The sequence below is a fragment of the Bubalus kerabau genome, chromosome 2 (genome assembly GCF_029407905.1).
Source record: "Bubalus kerabau isolate K-KA32 ecotype Philippines breed swamp buffalo chromosome 2, PCC_UOA_SB_1v2, whole genome shotgun sequence".
Taxonomy (NCBI): domain Eukaryota; kingdom Metazoa; phylum Chordata; class Mammalia; order Artiodactyla; family Bovidae; genus Bubalus; species Bubalus kerabau.
Window position 1 is genome coordinate 118,194,095 of NC_073625.1, and position 17,651 is coordinate 118,211,745.

At 41.0% G+C, this 17,651-nt stretch overlaps 1 protein-coding gene across 11 annotated transcripts in view; it reads right to left on the reverse strand.

Annotated features, from left to right (window-relative positions):
* DLG1 (discs large MAGUK scaffold protein 1) overlaps positions 1-11,698 on the reverse strand; it is a 273,463-nt gene extending 261,765 nt beyond the window's left edge. For 9 of the 11 annotated variants that reach the window (XM_055568616.1, XM_055568614.1, XM_055568613.1 and 6 more), the window contains exons 1-3: positions 10,726-10,865; positions 10,214-10,265; positions 9,423-9,554 (exon numbers count right to left, since the gene is read on the reverse strand). In XM_055568616.1, the coding sequence (XP_055424591.1) occupies positions 9,423-9,554; positions 10,214-10,232 (151 nt within the window). In that variant the 5' untranslated portion in view covers positions 10,233-10,265; positions 10,726-10,865. Of the gene's footprint in view, positions 1-9,422; positions 9,555-10,213; positions 10,266-10,725; positions 10,866-11,459 lie in introns of those variants that run through there. The other 2 variants (XM_055568607.1, XM_055568606.1) reach the window with 2 other exon arrangements.
* Between the last annotated feature and the right edge of the window lie 5,953 nt (positions 11,699-17,651).

The following is a 17,651-nucleotide window of genomic DNA, read 5'->3' on the forward strand; positions in this document are numbered from 1 at the left end:
GCTTCCCAGGTGGCTCAAGTGGTAAAGAATCCGCATGTCAATGCAGGAGCTGCTGCTGCTGCTGCTGCTGCTAAGTCACTTCAGTCGTGTCCGACTCTGTGCGACCCCATAGATGGCAGCCCACCAGGCTCCCCCGTCCCTGGGATTCTCCCGGCAAGAACACTGGAGTGGGCTGCCATTTCCTTCTCCAATGCATGAAAATGAAAAGTGAAAGTGAAGTTGTTCAGTAGTGTCCGACTCTTCACGACCCCATGGACTGCAGCCTACCAGCCTCCCGTCCATGGGATTTTCCAGACAAGAGTACTGGAGTGGGTTGCCACTGCCTTCTCCTCAATGCAGGAGACCGGGGTTCAATTCCTGGGTTGAGAAGATCCCTGGAGGAGGAAATGGCAACCCACTCCAGTATTCTTGCCTGGACAATTCCACCAAAACCACAGGTGACAAGAAAGAATACTGGAATTTCCATGGACAGAAGAGCCTCGTAGGCTACAGTCCACGGGGTCACAAAAAGTTAGACGCAACTGAGCACCATGTTCTACACACAAAATTTGTATACAGGACTTTGTTTTGCAAAATTAAAGAGTGTATATATACACAAGAATAAGATTCTAGAAGGATCTTTACCCTATGGAAGAAGTAGGTTATCTCTGTTGTAAGAATTCTCTTGCTCATAATATTTTATATAAAGTATACGTATCTGACCATAAATGTTTATAAATTGCACTCTGGAGGGTTAGACAAAAGACAACTAGACAGCTAATGTACAATGACACAATTCAATCATTTCAGAGAGAAAAATTTTACCAGTTAATTGATTAAAAGCAAGTACAATGTTTTTGTAAACTAAAATATACAACATTCAAACCTACTCAGGCACAGTTTACTCTGCTTTTGACTAAACCACCATACATTTAAAAAATCATTTTGATTCCCAAAGAAGGAAGTACATAAACTTTTAAACTATGTATTATAATTTGTTGTTTCACACACTAGAAAGAGAAAAAAGGTCAAGCCAGTATCCAAAATAAATTATTCCAACACTTTAAATATGATATGACTAAGACTGCCGGGAGAAACATCAATAACCTCAGATATGCAGATGACACCACCCTTATGGCAGAAAGTGAAGAGGAACTCAAAAGCCTCTTGATGAAAGTGAAAGTGGAGAGTGAAAAAGTGGGCTTAAAGCTCAACATTCAGAAAATGAAGATCATTGCATCCGGTCCCATCACTTCATGGGAAATAGATGGGGAAACAGTGGAAACAGTGGCTGACATTATTTTGGGGGACTCCCAAATCACTGCAGATGGTGACTGCAGCCATGAAATTAAAAGACGCTTACTCCTTGGAAGCAAAGTTATGACCAACCTAGATAGCATATTCAAAAGCAGAGACATTACTTTGCCAACAAAGGTCTGTCTAGTCAAGGCTATGGTGTTTCCAGTAGTCATGTATGGATGTGAGAGTTGGACTGTGAAGAAGGCTGAGCACCCAAGAATTGATGCTTTTGAACTGTGGTGTTGGAGAAGACTCTTGAGAGTCCCTTGGACTGCAAGGAGATCCAACCAGTCCATTCTAAAGGAGATCAGCCCTGGGATTTCTTTGGAAGGAATGATGCTAAAGCTGAAACTCCAGTACTTTGGCCACCTCATGCAGGGAGTTGACTCATTGGAAAAGACTCTGATGCTGGGAGGGATTGGGGGCAGGAGGAGAAGGGGACGACAGAGGATGAGATGGCTGGATGGCATCACCGACTCTATGGACATGAGGCTGGGTGAACTCCAGGAGTTGGTAATAGACAGGGAGGCCTGGCGTGCTGCGATTCATGGGGTCGCAAAGAATCGGACATGACTGAGAGACTGAACTGAACAGTCATAGTATATTCCTTAAAACAAGGTATGTATCAAAAGGAACCAGAACTTCTCAAAGAAATGGTTGATTCTAAGGCTGGGGCAGGTTATGCACAAGATGAACCTAGAACATCTTGTTATGTCAAAAACTACAAAAGTGCTTAAAAAAAAAATGAGGGAATGCCATAAAGACATTATGGCCAAGCTAGAGAAGCCTTATACTAGGTAAATCTGAGACAATCTGAACACCAAAATCATTAAGGATGATAATAAATGATCAAGCACTGAAAGAACTATGATAGCTAGATAGGTAGATAGGTAAATGGAAGAGGAGTGCTCTTAATTATAGTAAAATGCCAGGTGTTAACTGGAAACTATAAAAAAGTGCTGCTGTATTAAAAAAAAAGAAACAAACTCTACTACAATCTTTCAACTGTCATTTTCAACACAGTAAAAACTGATTCAGGCAAGCATCATCAGTGGATGCTAAGCCTAGATAGAAATGTCTCTCAAGAGCAGGGAGACTACAAGGTGTTAAAGTGTCTCCCCCATATACTGCTTATAAACTGCAAAGGGGAAAAAAGTAACTACAGACTAGGAGCAATCAGACAATACCTTAACTGGGTGATTAAAATTAACATTAAATGAAGGGCAGAAGACATGTACCTATCTGGATGTACAGAAACACAGAGAATACATAACCTGAGTTTAATCACAAGCAAATATTAGCAAACTTACAACAGGAAACTTCATATAAAAAAATAAGAGCAGGGGGAACTATATTCTTCAAATATGTTAATGTCATAAAAGACACAGGCTGTGGAAATGTGCACAGATTAAAGAAGACTAAAGAGGACCAAACTGCCAATATCTGCTGGATCTTAGAAAATGCAAGAGAATTCCAGAAAATCATCTACTTCTGCTTCACTGATTACACTAAAGCCTTTGACTGTGTGGATCACACAGACTGTGGAAAATTCTTCAAAAGGTGGGAATACCACACCACCTTACCTGTCTCCTGAGAAACCTGTATGTAGGTCAAGAAGCAACAGAACCGAACATGGACAACTGACTGATTCAAAATTGGGAAAGTGAAAGTGAAGTCACTCAGTTGTGTCCGACTCTTTGCGACCACATGAACTGTAGCCTACCAGGCTCCTCCGGCCATGGGATTTTCCAGGCAAGAGTACTAGAGTGGGTTGCCATTTCCTTCTTCAGGGGATCTTTCCGACCCAGGAATTGAACCCAGGTCTCCTGCATTGCAGGCAGACGCTTTAACATCTGACCCACCAGGGAAACCCCAAAATTGGGAAAGGAGTATGTCAAGGCTATATATTGTCACCCTGCTTATTTAATTTATATGCAGAGTACATCACGCGAAATGCCGGGCTGAATGAAGCACAAGCTGGAATCAAGACTGCTGGGAGAAATATCAATAACCTCAGATATGCAGATGACACCACCCTTATGGCAGTAAGCAAAGAAGAACTAAAGGACCTCTGGATGAGGTGAAAGAGGAGACTGAAAAAGCTGGTTTAGAACTCAAACATTCAAAAAACTAAGATCATGGCATCTGGTCCCATCACTTCATGGCAAACAGATGGGAAAAACAATGGAAACAGGGAGAGACTATTTTGGGGGGCTCCAAAATCACTGCAGATGGTGACTGCAGCCATTAAATTAAAAGACGCTTGCTCCTCAGAAGAAAAGCTATGACTAGCCTAGACAGCATATTAAAAAGCAGAGACATTACTTTGCCAACAAAGGTCTGTCTAGTCAAAGCTATGGTTTTTCCAGTACTCTTGTATGAATGTGAGAGCTGGACCATAAAGAAGGCTGAGCATTGAAGAATTGATACTTTTGAACTGTGGTGTTGGAGAAGACTCTTGAGAGTCCCTTGGACTTCAGGGAGACCAAACCAGTCAATCTTAAAGGAAATCAACCCTGAATATTCATTAGAAGGACTGATGCTGAAGCTGAAGCTCCAGTACTCTAGCCAACTGATGAGAAGAGCTGGATCATCAGCAAAGACCCAGATGCTGGGAAAGGCTGAAGGCAGGAGAAGGGGACGACACAGGACAAGATGGTTGGGTGGCATCACCAACTGAATGGACAGTGAGTTTCAGCAAGCTCTGGGAGATGGTGAAGAACAGGGGACAGGAAGGACAGGGCAGCCTGGCGTGCTGCAGTCCATGGGGCCACAGAGAGTCGGACATGACACAGCGACTGACAGCAACAATAAAGAGACTTGACAACTAAATGCAATGCCTGGATAGTATATCGGGAAAATTATTGGAAAAGGAAATTTTTAATATGAAAAAATTTACTGTCCCTACATAGATAAAATAACTAGGGCTAGAAGAAATATTTAAAGATGCTTTTACAGCTCTGTGATTGCAAGGTTCTAAAGGAAATTCAACCAGCTTCTGCTTTTTCAAAGTACTGCCTCAAAGCAAGAGTAACAAATAAGTAACAACCCAATTCAATCAAAACCACCAACCAGAAAGTTAATAAAATTTTCTTCCAATTCCATAAAGTTGTAGCCAATAGTCTGATCCATATTTTGTTATAACTGCTTTCCTTCCTCAAACCTACACACACACACACACACACAGACACAGGTGCACAACGATACACTAACATATATCACTGAGGCCAATAATAAGCAAAAATCTAAGGAACTCTGACATTTTACCATTATAGCTGGAAGTTTGTAAACTTTGATTACTGAATACACTTTTCAAAATATGTAAATTCCATCATTATAAACATTCTCCTTTAAAGAAAACTTTTAAAAAACACTGACCCTACAGAGCAACATCTATGTTAAACATATCTGTTGTCAGTGTTCTTTATCACATAATGGTATTAAACTTATGATAAAGACCACCCTAATGGTTGAAGGTGAAGAGAGACTCTGGATCAGATTAGCCGAGTCCAGTTTCTGGCTCCCCAACCGACTATCTGAGAATTCTTGGGCAAGCTACATAATCACCCATCTCCTCTTTTTCTTCTAATCTATAAAATGGTATGATCACCTCATAGGTGAATACACATCTCACAGAATTATGATGACTAAACGAGATATTTTTATCAGCACATAGAAAGTGTTTAATAAATATTAGCCATTATTACTTTTTACATTCTTAAAAAGTAATCATATTATCACATCCATTAAGATGGCTACTATCAAAAAAACTGAAAATCAAGTGTTAGCAAAGCTGGAGAAACTGGAACCCTGTGTGCTGTTGCTGGGATTATAAAAAGGTGCAATTTCTATGAAAAACATTATGGTGGTTCCTTGGAAAAAGTAAAAATTTAACTATCATACGATCCTACAATGCCACTTTCGCATGTACACTCAAAAGAACTGAAAGTAGATTCTCAAAGAAATACTTGCATACTCACATAGTCACACTATTCACAATAGTCAAGACGTAGAACAATGCAAACATCTATCTAGGGATCAATGGATAAACAAAAATCTGACACACACACATTTATACAAACACACACACATATTTGGGGGGGTGGACAATGCCACCCGTCACCACTCACTATTATTCATCCTTAATAAGGAAGGAAATCCTATCACATGCTACAACATGAATGAACTTTGAGAACATTTAAGTAAAATAAACCTGTCACAAAAAGACAAATACTTTATGATTTCCCTATATGAGGTAGTTATGGTAGTCAAAATCAGAGACAGAAAGTAGAATGGTGGTTACCAAGGTCTGGAAAGAGGAAGAAAAGGGGAGCTGTTGCTTAACACATATCAAGTTTTAGTTTTGCAAGATGAAAAAGTTCTGAATTGTTTTACAGCAATATGAATATACTTAACATGCTAACCAACACTTTTAAAAATGGTTAAGGTGATCGATTTTAGGTTTTTCTTTTACAATTAAAATAAAAAAGGAGTCACACCTGAAACTCAGTATCTCCAAATTTAAATGTCGTTCACTATGTTTACAAGGGCAAGGGAAAGTTAATAAAGTAGCAGTAAACAAATTTGAAGCTAAAAATCTCAGAAATGGACAGTTTCATTGCATAATCCATCTTCACTTTGAAATATGTGCAGAATTAAAATAAATTAGTGCTTTAAAATAAGACTGCTATTTATCACAGACAAAATATACAAATCATGTGACTCAACTTCCTAAAGTCTCCAAAGCCAGTCTGATCCTGAGCCTAGAATTTTCTCCTGTGCACAAGCAAGGTAGATGGGTACTCTGGTCCTGTAAGTAAACCCAGAGGTCTAGACTGGTACAAAATCTTTGAGGACTACTGAGATCCTCTCTGATCCCAGACAAACCTGAGAGTGAGAGATGACCGCAAACCACTATGGACCTGAACAGCTGACTGTCATCAAACCATATCCAATCTAATTTACTCACAAAATTTTCAACTAGAAGTACAGAAAATGAAACTACAAAATCAAATACATTAAGTTTTCAACTTGCTCTCACCTAAACTAGGGATTAAAATTAGGTGGACTTTATTTCCCATTTATACAAAAATAACCACCAGATGTTTGGGGAATAAATTTTTTTTAATGCACAGTTCACAGACTTTTTTAAAGCTCTAATTTAAATACTCACCTCTAAAGAAACAACTTAGCTGAAACTCAGAAGTTAATAAAATCTTTTCTACTTTCAATAATTTTTAAATCTACAAACCATCCTTCAAGGATACTACTACCAAGCCTCAGAGCAAGAACAATGATTACCATATTTCACTGAATTGAGGATACTGATACTGACACTATCAACTATAAAATGCACCATTATTTCACATGCCACTAAGAATGTAAAACCAATGCCAATATATATCCACTATAAAATTCATCCCAAGTTCAGAGATGTTGAAGTTTTTAAAAATTGGTATCTTAGAACAGATATAGTGCAGTATGTGCATGCCTATTCCTCTGAATAACAACAAAGTGGTGGTGGTTTAGTTGCTAAGTTGTGTCCAACTCTTGCAACCCCATGGACTAGTCTGCCAGGGTCCTCTCTTCATGGGATTTCTCAGGCAAGAATACTGGAGTGGGTTGCCATCTCCTTCACCAGGGTATCTTCCCAACCCAGGAATTGAACCCGTGTCTCCTGCACTGCAGGTGGATTCTTTACTGTTGAGCCACCAAGGAAGCCCTCAAGGTGCCAGAAGCCTAACCTTAATAATATATCAACTATGGGGTGGGGGGATTCCCATAACAACTTAGGTCCTTGCACAAAGTTGTTTTAAATGCATGAAAACAGTGGATACAAACTACCAATTCAAGAATCACTCAATAAATAACTGTTGTAGACTGCAAGTCCAAGTAGTAACTAAGTAATTCACTATAGCATAAGGCAATGACTTCCAAACTCTTAAAGTCAAAACCCTAAGCACCATATGATTTTCAACAATTAGTGGTCAAGACTCTAGGTCTCCTTTTATTCAATGATTCACAAGTATCACCTCAGAAGATGAAGTACTACCTACTAAAGGAAAAAAGTTAACAGAATTTTTCCATACATACTATGAACACAATGGACTCTAGTTTTTAACTTAGGGTAATTTACAGGTTTAAAAAACTATCACACTGTTTCAAAAACAATGGTACAGGTGCAAAGGAAAGAAAATCTTACTGACCTAAAAATTTTCAAAAAGTAATTAATCCAACTTAAGCATGTACCAAAAACTGCATTTATTAATTTAGTAGTGTCAACAATTAATTCAATTACAGTATAGAAACACAAAAAACCCTCTACTAAATTTACTTGTTTCAAAATTCCTAAAATGTATTACTTTCCTTACACCAAAATCTGATACTACATTCTATACGACCTTAAAATATAAGTAAACCTAAACAGCAAAGCTTAAACTCACAACCAATAAAATTACACAGGACAAAGAAGATTGACAAGTATAAGTTACAATTAGAAAACTAACTCTATCAGAATTCAATTATGCATAAGAATAAACATTCAAAATAGGGGAGGCAGAATATATCAAAAAAAAAAAAAAATCCCCATCAACATTGCACATCTACTTCCCATCTCAATCTCAGTGTTGGTTCTGGTTGACTACTTCACTAATCATTTCCTTAAGTCATGGACTCCACACAGAGGACTCCATCTATCCATGAATTACATGTAAAATAAGGCATACAAGTCATACTACCTTTTCCTAAACAGTGAGCCTACTAAATAAAACATTCCTAGGTTTAATGGTGATTTAGAAAATAACTAAAAATGATTTTCCCTTCCTTTGTTGTTTTTTCAGAGGAATCCAATTTGATCCATTTGAACCTTAAACCTCAGAACTTAGAAATTCAAATTTAATAAATGTCAATCTGTTTAAACAAAATAAGCAAAATACTGGTCATTTTTAAACATGAGTGACAGACATAATAGTTCATTATACTGTTCTCTCTGTTGTCGTGTATGTTTTCAAAAGTTTATAATAATGCTAAATTATATTTAAGTGTACTGAGTGATCTTCTTTAACGTTTTCTTTAATTCTAAAACTAATTTAGTAGAGTATCAATTTACCAATAAGCTATCTGATAGACTACATTAACTTCAAAGTACTATAGAATAGGATACATTAACCTCAAATCACATCAAAAGTTACTCCATCGATACACAGATATAAGGCTGTAACTACTGAGGAAAAAAATATAATCCAATGAAATGTCTTATTTTAATATGTTATATAGTCAATGATGAATAAAAATGCATTTTATTCTTAGAATTGAAAGGGACAATTTTTCTAGTTCAGTGGTTTGTAAACTTTTCAAGGTACCTAGAGAAGAGGGCCAGAACAGATCATCTTGTTTTATATACCAGGAATTGTGTACATAAGATTTTGCTTTAAAAAAGAATCTAGCTACTTTTTAGGAAAAAGGTTAAAAGCCACTGTTCCACTGCATCCACATGCTACAGCTAATGCAGTGACCTAGAAAAGATTATATGATTTATATCATCTCATTCAATCAATAGCACTGTCAGGAGTAGAACTCAGCACCCTTGTTCAGTTCTCCTTTAAAACAATGAACCACATCAAATTTAAGTTACAGTTAAGAATAAAATTCTGTTTCAATATTCTTGTCTGTAAAACAAGATTAGATCAAGATTATCTGTAAGATCATTTTTCAAGTCTAAAACTCTAACTCTACAAATGCCAAGTTTAAACAGAGGCCTATATTAAGAGAATGAATGTTCTTTAAACAGAACTCTTCAAACATTTTCAGAGATTCCAGAGAAATAACAAAACCAACAAAGAAACAAGCTAACAGTTATTCAGTCATTACTTTTTGCAACCTCTTCATTTTTTAATGCTAGGATATTACACTTTGTTATCAAAGACCACTGAAATAATCATACCGAAAGTTTTTTTGGTTATTAGATATTTTTGGAAAAGATATTGGTCTAAGTATCAAAATACACAATTCACTGGATGTTCAAGTAACTGCATGCCTCACAGAGAACCAAGTATATCACTCTCTTAAGTTTAAAATAAGTGAATTCAGAGAAGCCTTAAGCCCAGGTGACACGTAATGGTCACAAATAAAGTTTTAATTCCCACCTATTAAAGCCTGAAAGAGGTTGCTCTGGAATATGTTAATAACCCGTTCTATGGAACTTCTGAGCTGTCTGTCTTCTGTTTGGCTTAGTTTCGAACGATAATCTTCCAAAAGGTGCAATGCTCTCTGGGTATCTGAAAAGAAAAAAAAGTTTGATTAAAATTGTATATTTACAAGGAAGTATTACAAACTAGCTATGCAGCAAATGACTCTGCGAAGATACCTAAACAATTCTCCAAACCTCCAAGTCAATCCATGCTACTATGTTCCTGTACATATAGTCCTTAGAAATGATCCAAAAACTGTTCATTATGTCACAATAAAACAAGGTGAGTAGTTTGTAACCAACGTGTTCTAGTGATCATTTAATCAGTGTTAGTAACATGGTTTCAGTTGATCAGATATACAAACGCCGATTACTACAATCCATCATTATAATTCAAATATTCTTTCAAAACTAGTAGTTCGTAGCCAGTATTCCACATTCGTTCACGAAAGGGTTTACTAAGAATAATAAAATGAAATATTAAAACGCCAACACAAACTTTTTAAAAAGACATTTCAGAGGGAAAAAATTAATTGCCTCTCCAGTCACTAGAGAGATGTCAAGGGAAAAAAGTTTGACAAACATTTAGGTGTTTCCGTCTTCTGAATGATTGAGGCTTAGATTCCATAAGTAGTAAGGCTAAGGCTGTGCTGTTTCATCAGTTACACAAACATCTGTAAAACACAGCAAGCACAAAACAGAAAAAAAGCAAGGGATACCCACAAGAGTTCCGAAGTAAACTCTCACCTTGCTTCCGGACCGGCATTTTTCTCCAGAATCAGGAAGAGAGCACACACACCTTAGAACACAAAACAGGAAACAGAACTCAATTCAGAAAAGAACAGAATCGAGGTTAACCTAGCATTTACCCCTAACTCTCAAATCGAAAAACTCCTAGCCCTATTGGAAAAGTCCACCTGGCAAAGTTTTCCCAAGTGAAAGGAGAAAGAGCCTCAAAACCCAGCAGTGTCAATGTACTAAGCTTTTACCTAAGGTTGGGTTCCCCTGCAAATTAAGAGCAGACAGTAGCAAGCTGCCAAACTCTCCTCGAAAGCTGCCCCTTCTCCAAAGGGCGCTTAATGCTAGACGTGGGGCCACCCCTCCCCCGGCATAAGAAGGCATACCCCCCACCTGCTACTGGCGGGTGAAGAGGCGCTCCGACCCTTGGCCCCTAAACCAGCAGAGACTGTAAAGCAGTCGGAGAAGGAACCAACTGGAATTATCACCCCGCCCTGCTCGGGCCCCCTCCTCTCGCTTGCCTGATTCCTTGTTGGCTTCCTCCGAGCTACTCCAGCGAGGGCCGGATAGGACAGCGACCGCTCTCCGACGCCCTCGTGCCCCACATGCACACCTCCGCGGGCCCCCACACCTGCGGCGCCGCCACAAAGTTCCTGCGAGTGGCGTGCGCTCGGAGCTGGGGTGCGCCCCGGACCGTCTCCCCCGCCCTGCCCCGCTCCACGTCCCCCCGCCCCACCCGGGGCTCGCGGAGCTGTGCAGACGGGGCTGAGGGAACGGGGGAGGAGCTCCCCTCGGCGGCTGCACCCCCGTTGCCTCTTCCTCCGCCTCAGCCGCCGGCGCCTCCTCACTCGCCGGTGCCCGCTAGCCCGCTCGCCCTCTCAGCTCTTAGCCGCCACACCCCCGGAACCTCGCCTCCTTCCGCGCCCCCAACCGCTCTCCCCCCAAACTTTCCGCCAAGATGGCGGCCCTTGATCTGGATTGCCGCGCCTCCACGTGACCGCTTTCCCAGCGCTCTCAGCCAATGGGAAGTGAGGAGGCGGCTCGCGCCGAGCCCCGGGCTCTCAGCGCTGCTACCTTTGGGTTGGAAGAGGGAGGAGGGCCAGAAGGGGCTGGGGACGGCAGAAGGGGACCTGAGGAACGTCGAAGTGAACCTCCTTGCATAAAGGCGCGGCCACCGAAGTGGTTCTGAGAACAAAGGAGTTCACGCACAGACTCTACAGGTGGGTCAGGGCGCCCTGGAAGAGCCCGCCTTTACCTCGTCCTAGCCCACCGGTGTGTCCCGCGGCTCTGAGCGAGTAGCGCACCTGGCGAGGAAGAGTGACAGTGTCGGAAGAGAAATGTGACCTCACCTACACCAGATTCAGGACACACATTCCGAGACACCCTTTAACCTCTCTAAAAGCGTGTCGTTTCCAATTCTGCCGGAGAGAGATCCACCCCAGGGGTGGATCCCCAACCTGGAAAAGCATTCTCTGGGAGGTGTCGACTGCGCCACCCACGATAGGGGGCGGGAAAGGGCGGAGCCTGGGAGGGGGAAAAGGGAGGTGTTTGCGAGGGGGAGGGGTGCCGTCTTTGCGTTCTTACACTCGGTGCTAATTTTTTAAAAGTTAGTATTAGCCCCTCAGTAAAAGTTTTGGAGGAACTGAATTAAAGAAGGATAGGTAAAATATGGAGATTAGTTAATCTGATAAGAGATTGAAGGTTTTACCAGAGAATTTTTTAAATCTAAGTGATTAATTCCAAGTATGAATGCATTTAAGGAAGGGAATAGAAAATTTGTTCGTTCGTTTTCTCATTCATTCTCCCTTGCCTGCAACTCCCTCCAAGTCAACAGCTTCAAGTATTACTCAAGCTCTGGCGGTCCCTTTAAGAACTCACCTGTAGCTACCGCCCGCCCAGCCGAAGCTCAGTTAGCAAAGCTAGTTTAAGTTTCGGTTGCACCTAGGAAAGGGACAACTGGCCGGCCAGGACCTGGCTCCTGGGCTGAGCCTCCCAGGATCTGGAAAAGGAACTGGGCAAAGATGTCCAAATCACTTCCAGGTCTTCGACCCTCTTCTGTGTAGCAGCAACCTCCATGCTCTGATCCAGAGAGAAGAATTTGCCTAAGATCACCCAATTCAGTTCAGTCGCTCTCGTGTCCGACTCTTTGCGACCCCATGGACTGCAGCACGCCAGGCCTCCCTGTCCATCACCAACTCCTGAAGCTTACTCAGACTCATGTCCATTGAGTCGGTGATGCCATTCAACCATCTCATCCCCTGTCGTCCCCTTCTCCTCCCACCTTCCGTCTTTCCCAGCATCAGGGTCTTTTCCAGTGAGCCAGTTCTTCCCATCAGGTGGCCAAAGTTTGGAGTTTCAGCATCAGTCCTTCCAGTGAATATTCATAACTGATTTCCTTTAGGATTGACTGGTTGGATCTCCTTGCAGTCCAAGGAACTCTCAAAAGTCTTCTCCAACACCACAGTTCAAAAGCATCAATTCTTATTCTATCAGCTTTCTTATAGCCCGACTTTCACATCCATACATGACTACTGGAAAAACTATAGCTTTGACTAGACGGACCTTTGTTGGCAAAGTAATGTCTCTACTTTTTAATATGCTGTCTAGGTTGGTCATAACTTTTCTTCCAAGGAGCAAGTGTCTTTTCATGGCTGCAGTCATGATGTGCAGTGATTCCTTACAAATAGCTGTGAAAAGAAGAGAAGCAAAAGACAAAGGAGAAAAGGAAAGATATACCCATCTGAATGAAGAGTTCCAAAGAATAGCAAGGAGAGAGAAGAAAGCCTTCCTCAGTGATTAATGCAAAGAAAAGAGGAAAACAATAGAATGGAAAAGACTAGAGATCTCTTCAAGAAAATTAGAGATTCCATGGGAACATTTCATGCAAAGATGGGCTCAATAAAGGACAGAAATGGTATGGACCTAACAAAAGCAGAAGATGTTAAGAAGAGGTGGCAAGAATACACAGAAGAACTGTACAAAAAGATCTTCATGACCCAGATAATCATGATGGTGTGATCACTCATTTAGAGCCAGACACCCTGGAATGCGAAGTCAAGTGGAGCTTAGGAAGCATCACTGTGAACAAAGCTAGTGGAGGTGATGGAATTCTGTTGAGCTATTTCAAGGTCATCCAGAGTTAGTGACAAAACTGGAACCACAGAGATCATGTCTGTCAAAATTAGAAGGCTTTCCCCAATAAATCAGATAGCCTTTCACTGAGGCAATATCCTTGGGCTAATAAAGAGAAGTCCCGGAAACCTTGTACTGTAATCATAACAGTTGCTCAGAGGTATACAGGTTTCAGTTCTGGATTGCATCTTGGAATCCTAACTTGTTATGAGAACCCAATGACTTAAGAGCTCATCTAGACTTACTATCTCAGTTTAAGATAAACTGAGGTCCAGAGAGGGGAAGCAATTTGCCCAAGGACATATAGACCAATCAATGACAGCAGCCCGGAATTAATGCTCCTAGCTTCAGTTCAAGATTCCTTCCACTGTGACTTTGGACACCTGAGAGTAGTATATTGCTGGTGTATTGATAGAAAATCTCTTTATGTTCTCCTGCATCATGGGAGCTTGAGCAACAGTTAAAGCAGCATTTCAGAGAAGAAATGGGATGGAAAAGTAAAAGCAAGATCTTAAAAGCAAGGGCTTAAATAGGAGGATTTTTTAAATAGTGAAATAGCTGGTGGGGAGGGTTAATAGTGGGCTTCCCTGGATGACTCAGATGGTTAAGAATCTGCCTGCAATGCGGGAGACCTGGGTTGGATCCCTGGATTAGGAAGATCCCCTGGAGGTGTGCATAGCAACCCAGTCCAGTATTCTTGCCTTGAGAATCCCTGTGGACAGGAGCCTAGCAGGTTATAGTTCTTTGCGTCACAAAGAGTTGGACAAGACTGAGCAACTAAGCACAGCGCAGCAAAGGGTTAACAGTGAAAATGACTGATGGCATGCATGCTGTTACCAAGACTTCAATGATGAACTGTGAGTGAAGTGGTTCTACTTCAGGAACCATTCTAAGAATGGAATCAGCAGAATTTAGGAGAAGAGATTTCATCTACCCCCTTAATTTCATCTGTTGTTCAAATATGTTCACTTGGTAGGTGATGGGGATAGAAATAAAGATCTAAGCCCTGCTCTCAAGGACCCACAGCCTAGTAACAAATGGACAAAGACCAATGCAGGTTTTCTCAGGGGCCACTGACAAGTCAAAAACAAAATCTGTGTGAGTTCTCAGTGTCTTCCTAGTCCTCTCCCTAAAAACAAAAAGAAGGCAGAGAAAGAAGAGGAAACAAGAGGACATGAAGCCCCTTCTTCTTGTCATCTTTTAGCCATACGTGGTCAGCAGTGTCCAGAATGGACATAAATGAATGATGCTAACACCTGTTCCACCCTTGGGGCTAGGACAAGTCCAGGCCTAGAATGCAGAGCCTTTATTCTTCATTCCTCTATTCTATCCATCAGTATTAGTTACCTAAAGCTGCATAACAAATTCCTCAGAGCTTAGTAACTTAAAACACAGTAGCTTAGTAACTAAAACAGTAATAAACATTATCTCACATTTTCTGTGCATCAGAAATTCAGGAGAACTTTAGCTGGATGGTTCTGGCTTGTGGTCTCAAGAGATTGCAATCAAGATGTTTACCAGGGCTGCAATCATCTGAAGATTTAATGGATTAAAGGAGGCTCTTCCAATATAACTCCCACATGGCCTCTTACTGTTGGCAAGAGGCCTCAGTTTACCAAGCAGTTCTGTCTATAAGGCTGCGTGATTATCTTCATGATATGGTGGCTGTCTTCCTCCAGAGCAAGTGTTCATAGAGAGCAAGGCAGCAACCACAACATCTTTCATAACCTAATCTCAAAAGTAACATACCATCATTTCCACAGCCTCATATTTGTTACTCAGGTCAACCTCAAAGAGTATGAATACCAGGAGATTAGACTCAACGGGGGTCTCTTAGAGTCTGGCTACCACATCATCACAACATACAAAGCAATAGCATCTGGATTTTTTCCAAACTTTTATTTCCTCGAAGTTCTCCTCACTTCATGCAGATAGCAGCTGCCATCAACTGAGATCTAATACAGGATCTGATTAGTGTTCCAACCTCCTCATTAAAAATAATTATAATAATGTATATACATAGATATATGTATATAAACTTTCCAGCTACAACTTAACTTTCCTTTGAAATAGCTTCAAAGCCTTAGGAGCCAAAGGATTACAGAGAAAGGCTCTAATCCACTATTCTTCTATTGAGATGTCAGAGATTTGATTCTCAAACAAAATTGTTTCTCAGTTTTAAACCTTCCCTTCGTAATATCCCTCTACCCAAGCCACCCTTATAGCTCCACATCTCTGTCTGTGTCCTTTCCCCCAGCCAGGTCCCCAGCCTATCTTGTGTAAAATTACCCAGGTCCTGCCAGACTCTATTGCATCTTTTGCTCTCGCTCTGGCAGTGGCAGTGTGCTGCCCATGCCAAGGTCATCAATAAAAGGAAAGGATGCTATCAAAAACAGCCATGCCAGCTTAGGCTACAAGAAAAGGAACAGTGCTGAGAATGAAACAAGTGACCATGCTGGTTTAGACCTCCAGGAAGAGCTCAGGAGGCATTTCCTGGCAACACACTTAAGAGGGATCTAGCAAACCAGCACCTAGAAAGAAAAGAGTAACCAGAGCAGTCAGGGATGTGAAACCTTACCCCAGTGGGGAACCTAGGGTCAGTTCTTTCAGAAAAGAGAACTTTAGGGATCTTGATTTTAATCTTCAAACAAGCCCATGTATCTAGGGGACAGGACTAAAACTAATGGATGAGAGTTTACAGGGCCACAAGTTCTTCCTTAATGTAATCGGTCAGAACTCTAAAATTACAAAGAACTGCCCCAGGATGGTGGGTGTTCCCCTTCTAGCAGAGGCTGAAAGAATCCAGCAAGGCTTCCTTGTCAGAGAGAGGTAGATAACCAGGACAGAAGATTGGACTAAGTGGCCTTTGAGACAACAGTTCCAAGCACTTGAAATTTTGGTCCCTGCTGTGGTGTTTGTACCATTTTATCTACATCAAAATCCATTCCATCCATTTTTAGTGGTACTAAGACTGACCTGCTTCTACACAGATAATTCTTATCAAAACACAAGGTACAAGTTGAAATCAATTCTCTTTAAAACGTGGATAGTTGCCCACCTCCATGACAATTAGGGTCTGAACTCATGCTTTTTAATGTATAATCCATCCTCAAATTCCTATATTATGCTGTAATGGGTTCCTAAGTCAGTATCAGACTAATAACTGCTGCTGCTACTGCTGCTGCTGCTGCTAAGTTGCTTCAGTCGAGTCTGACTCTGTGTGACCCCAGAGACGGCAGCCCACCAGGCTCCCCTGTCCCTGGGATTCTCCAGGCAAGAACACTGGAGTGGGCTGCCATTTCCTTCTCCAATGCATGAAAGTGAAAAGGGAACGTGAAGTCGCTCAGTCGTGTCCGACTCTTAGCGACCCCATGGACTGCAGCCCACCAGGCTCCTCCGTCCATGGGATTTTCCAAGCAAAAGTACTGGAGAGGGGTGCCATTGCCTTCTCTAACTTCTTCCCATTTAAACTGGTGTACTTTTGTACTGCTATAGCCCTTCATAGAGTGTTCAAAGACAGATTTAACTCATTGTAGTCTCACAGCAACCTTTGAGATAAATGTATCAGTTATGACCTCCCACTTTGCAGAGGAGGACATTGAGGAAAAAGGAAATAAATAATCCAGTCTAGGATACCACAGCTAGTGAGTAATAGAGCGGGACTGATGGGTAGTTCATTGTTTACTCTATTGAACTATGTTGCATTTTCTCTACTTGATTCTTTTCTAAAACAACAAGCAAACAACTGTATGTGTGTGTGTGTGTGTGTGTGTGTTGGGGCAGGCAGCAGGTGTATAAGAGACAGATTGGAGATACAGATGTCAGAAAGACAGAGAGATACTAAGGGAAAGAGAGAGAAGAGAGACACAAAGAATCTGATAAAATATAGCACTGGCTAGTCTGTTACCTATTTATCATATATTTGAATGCTTTTAACAGTGAAGATAATTTTTATGGAAATAGGAATGTCACCTCTGTCCACAAAGAAATAAGTATCCACACCCTAATTATACATGATAACTAAATAAGTTTTTTTTAATGCAAAGATTTTATTTAAAATACTCTGTAACTTTTTCTCTTCTTCCTTTACCCTGAAAAATACCCTTGAGTATTAATGAGAGGTTTCACAGATGTATGGGACAACTAGTCTGGAAGGGTCCTTGGACACCATCTAGTGCCATCCTCTCCTTTGCAAGACAGAAGAGCTCCCAGATAGTATCAGCACACAATTATTAAAGGCTTCTGCCTAATAGCAGAACGCTACTGGCATTTCAGGAAAAATCAGTCTTCCTCTGGGCAGGGAGGGGGAGTGGGA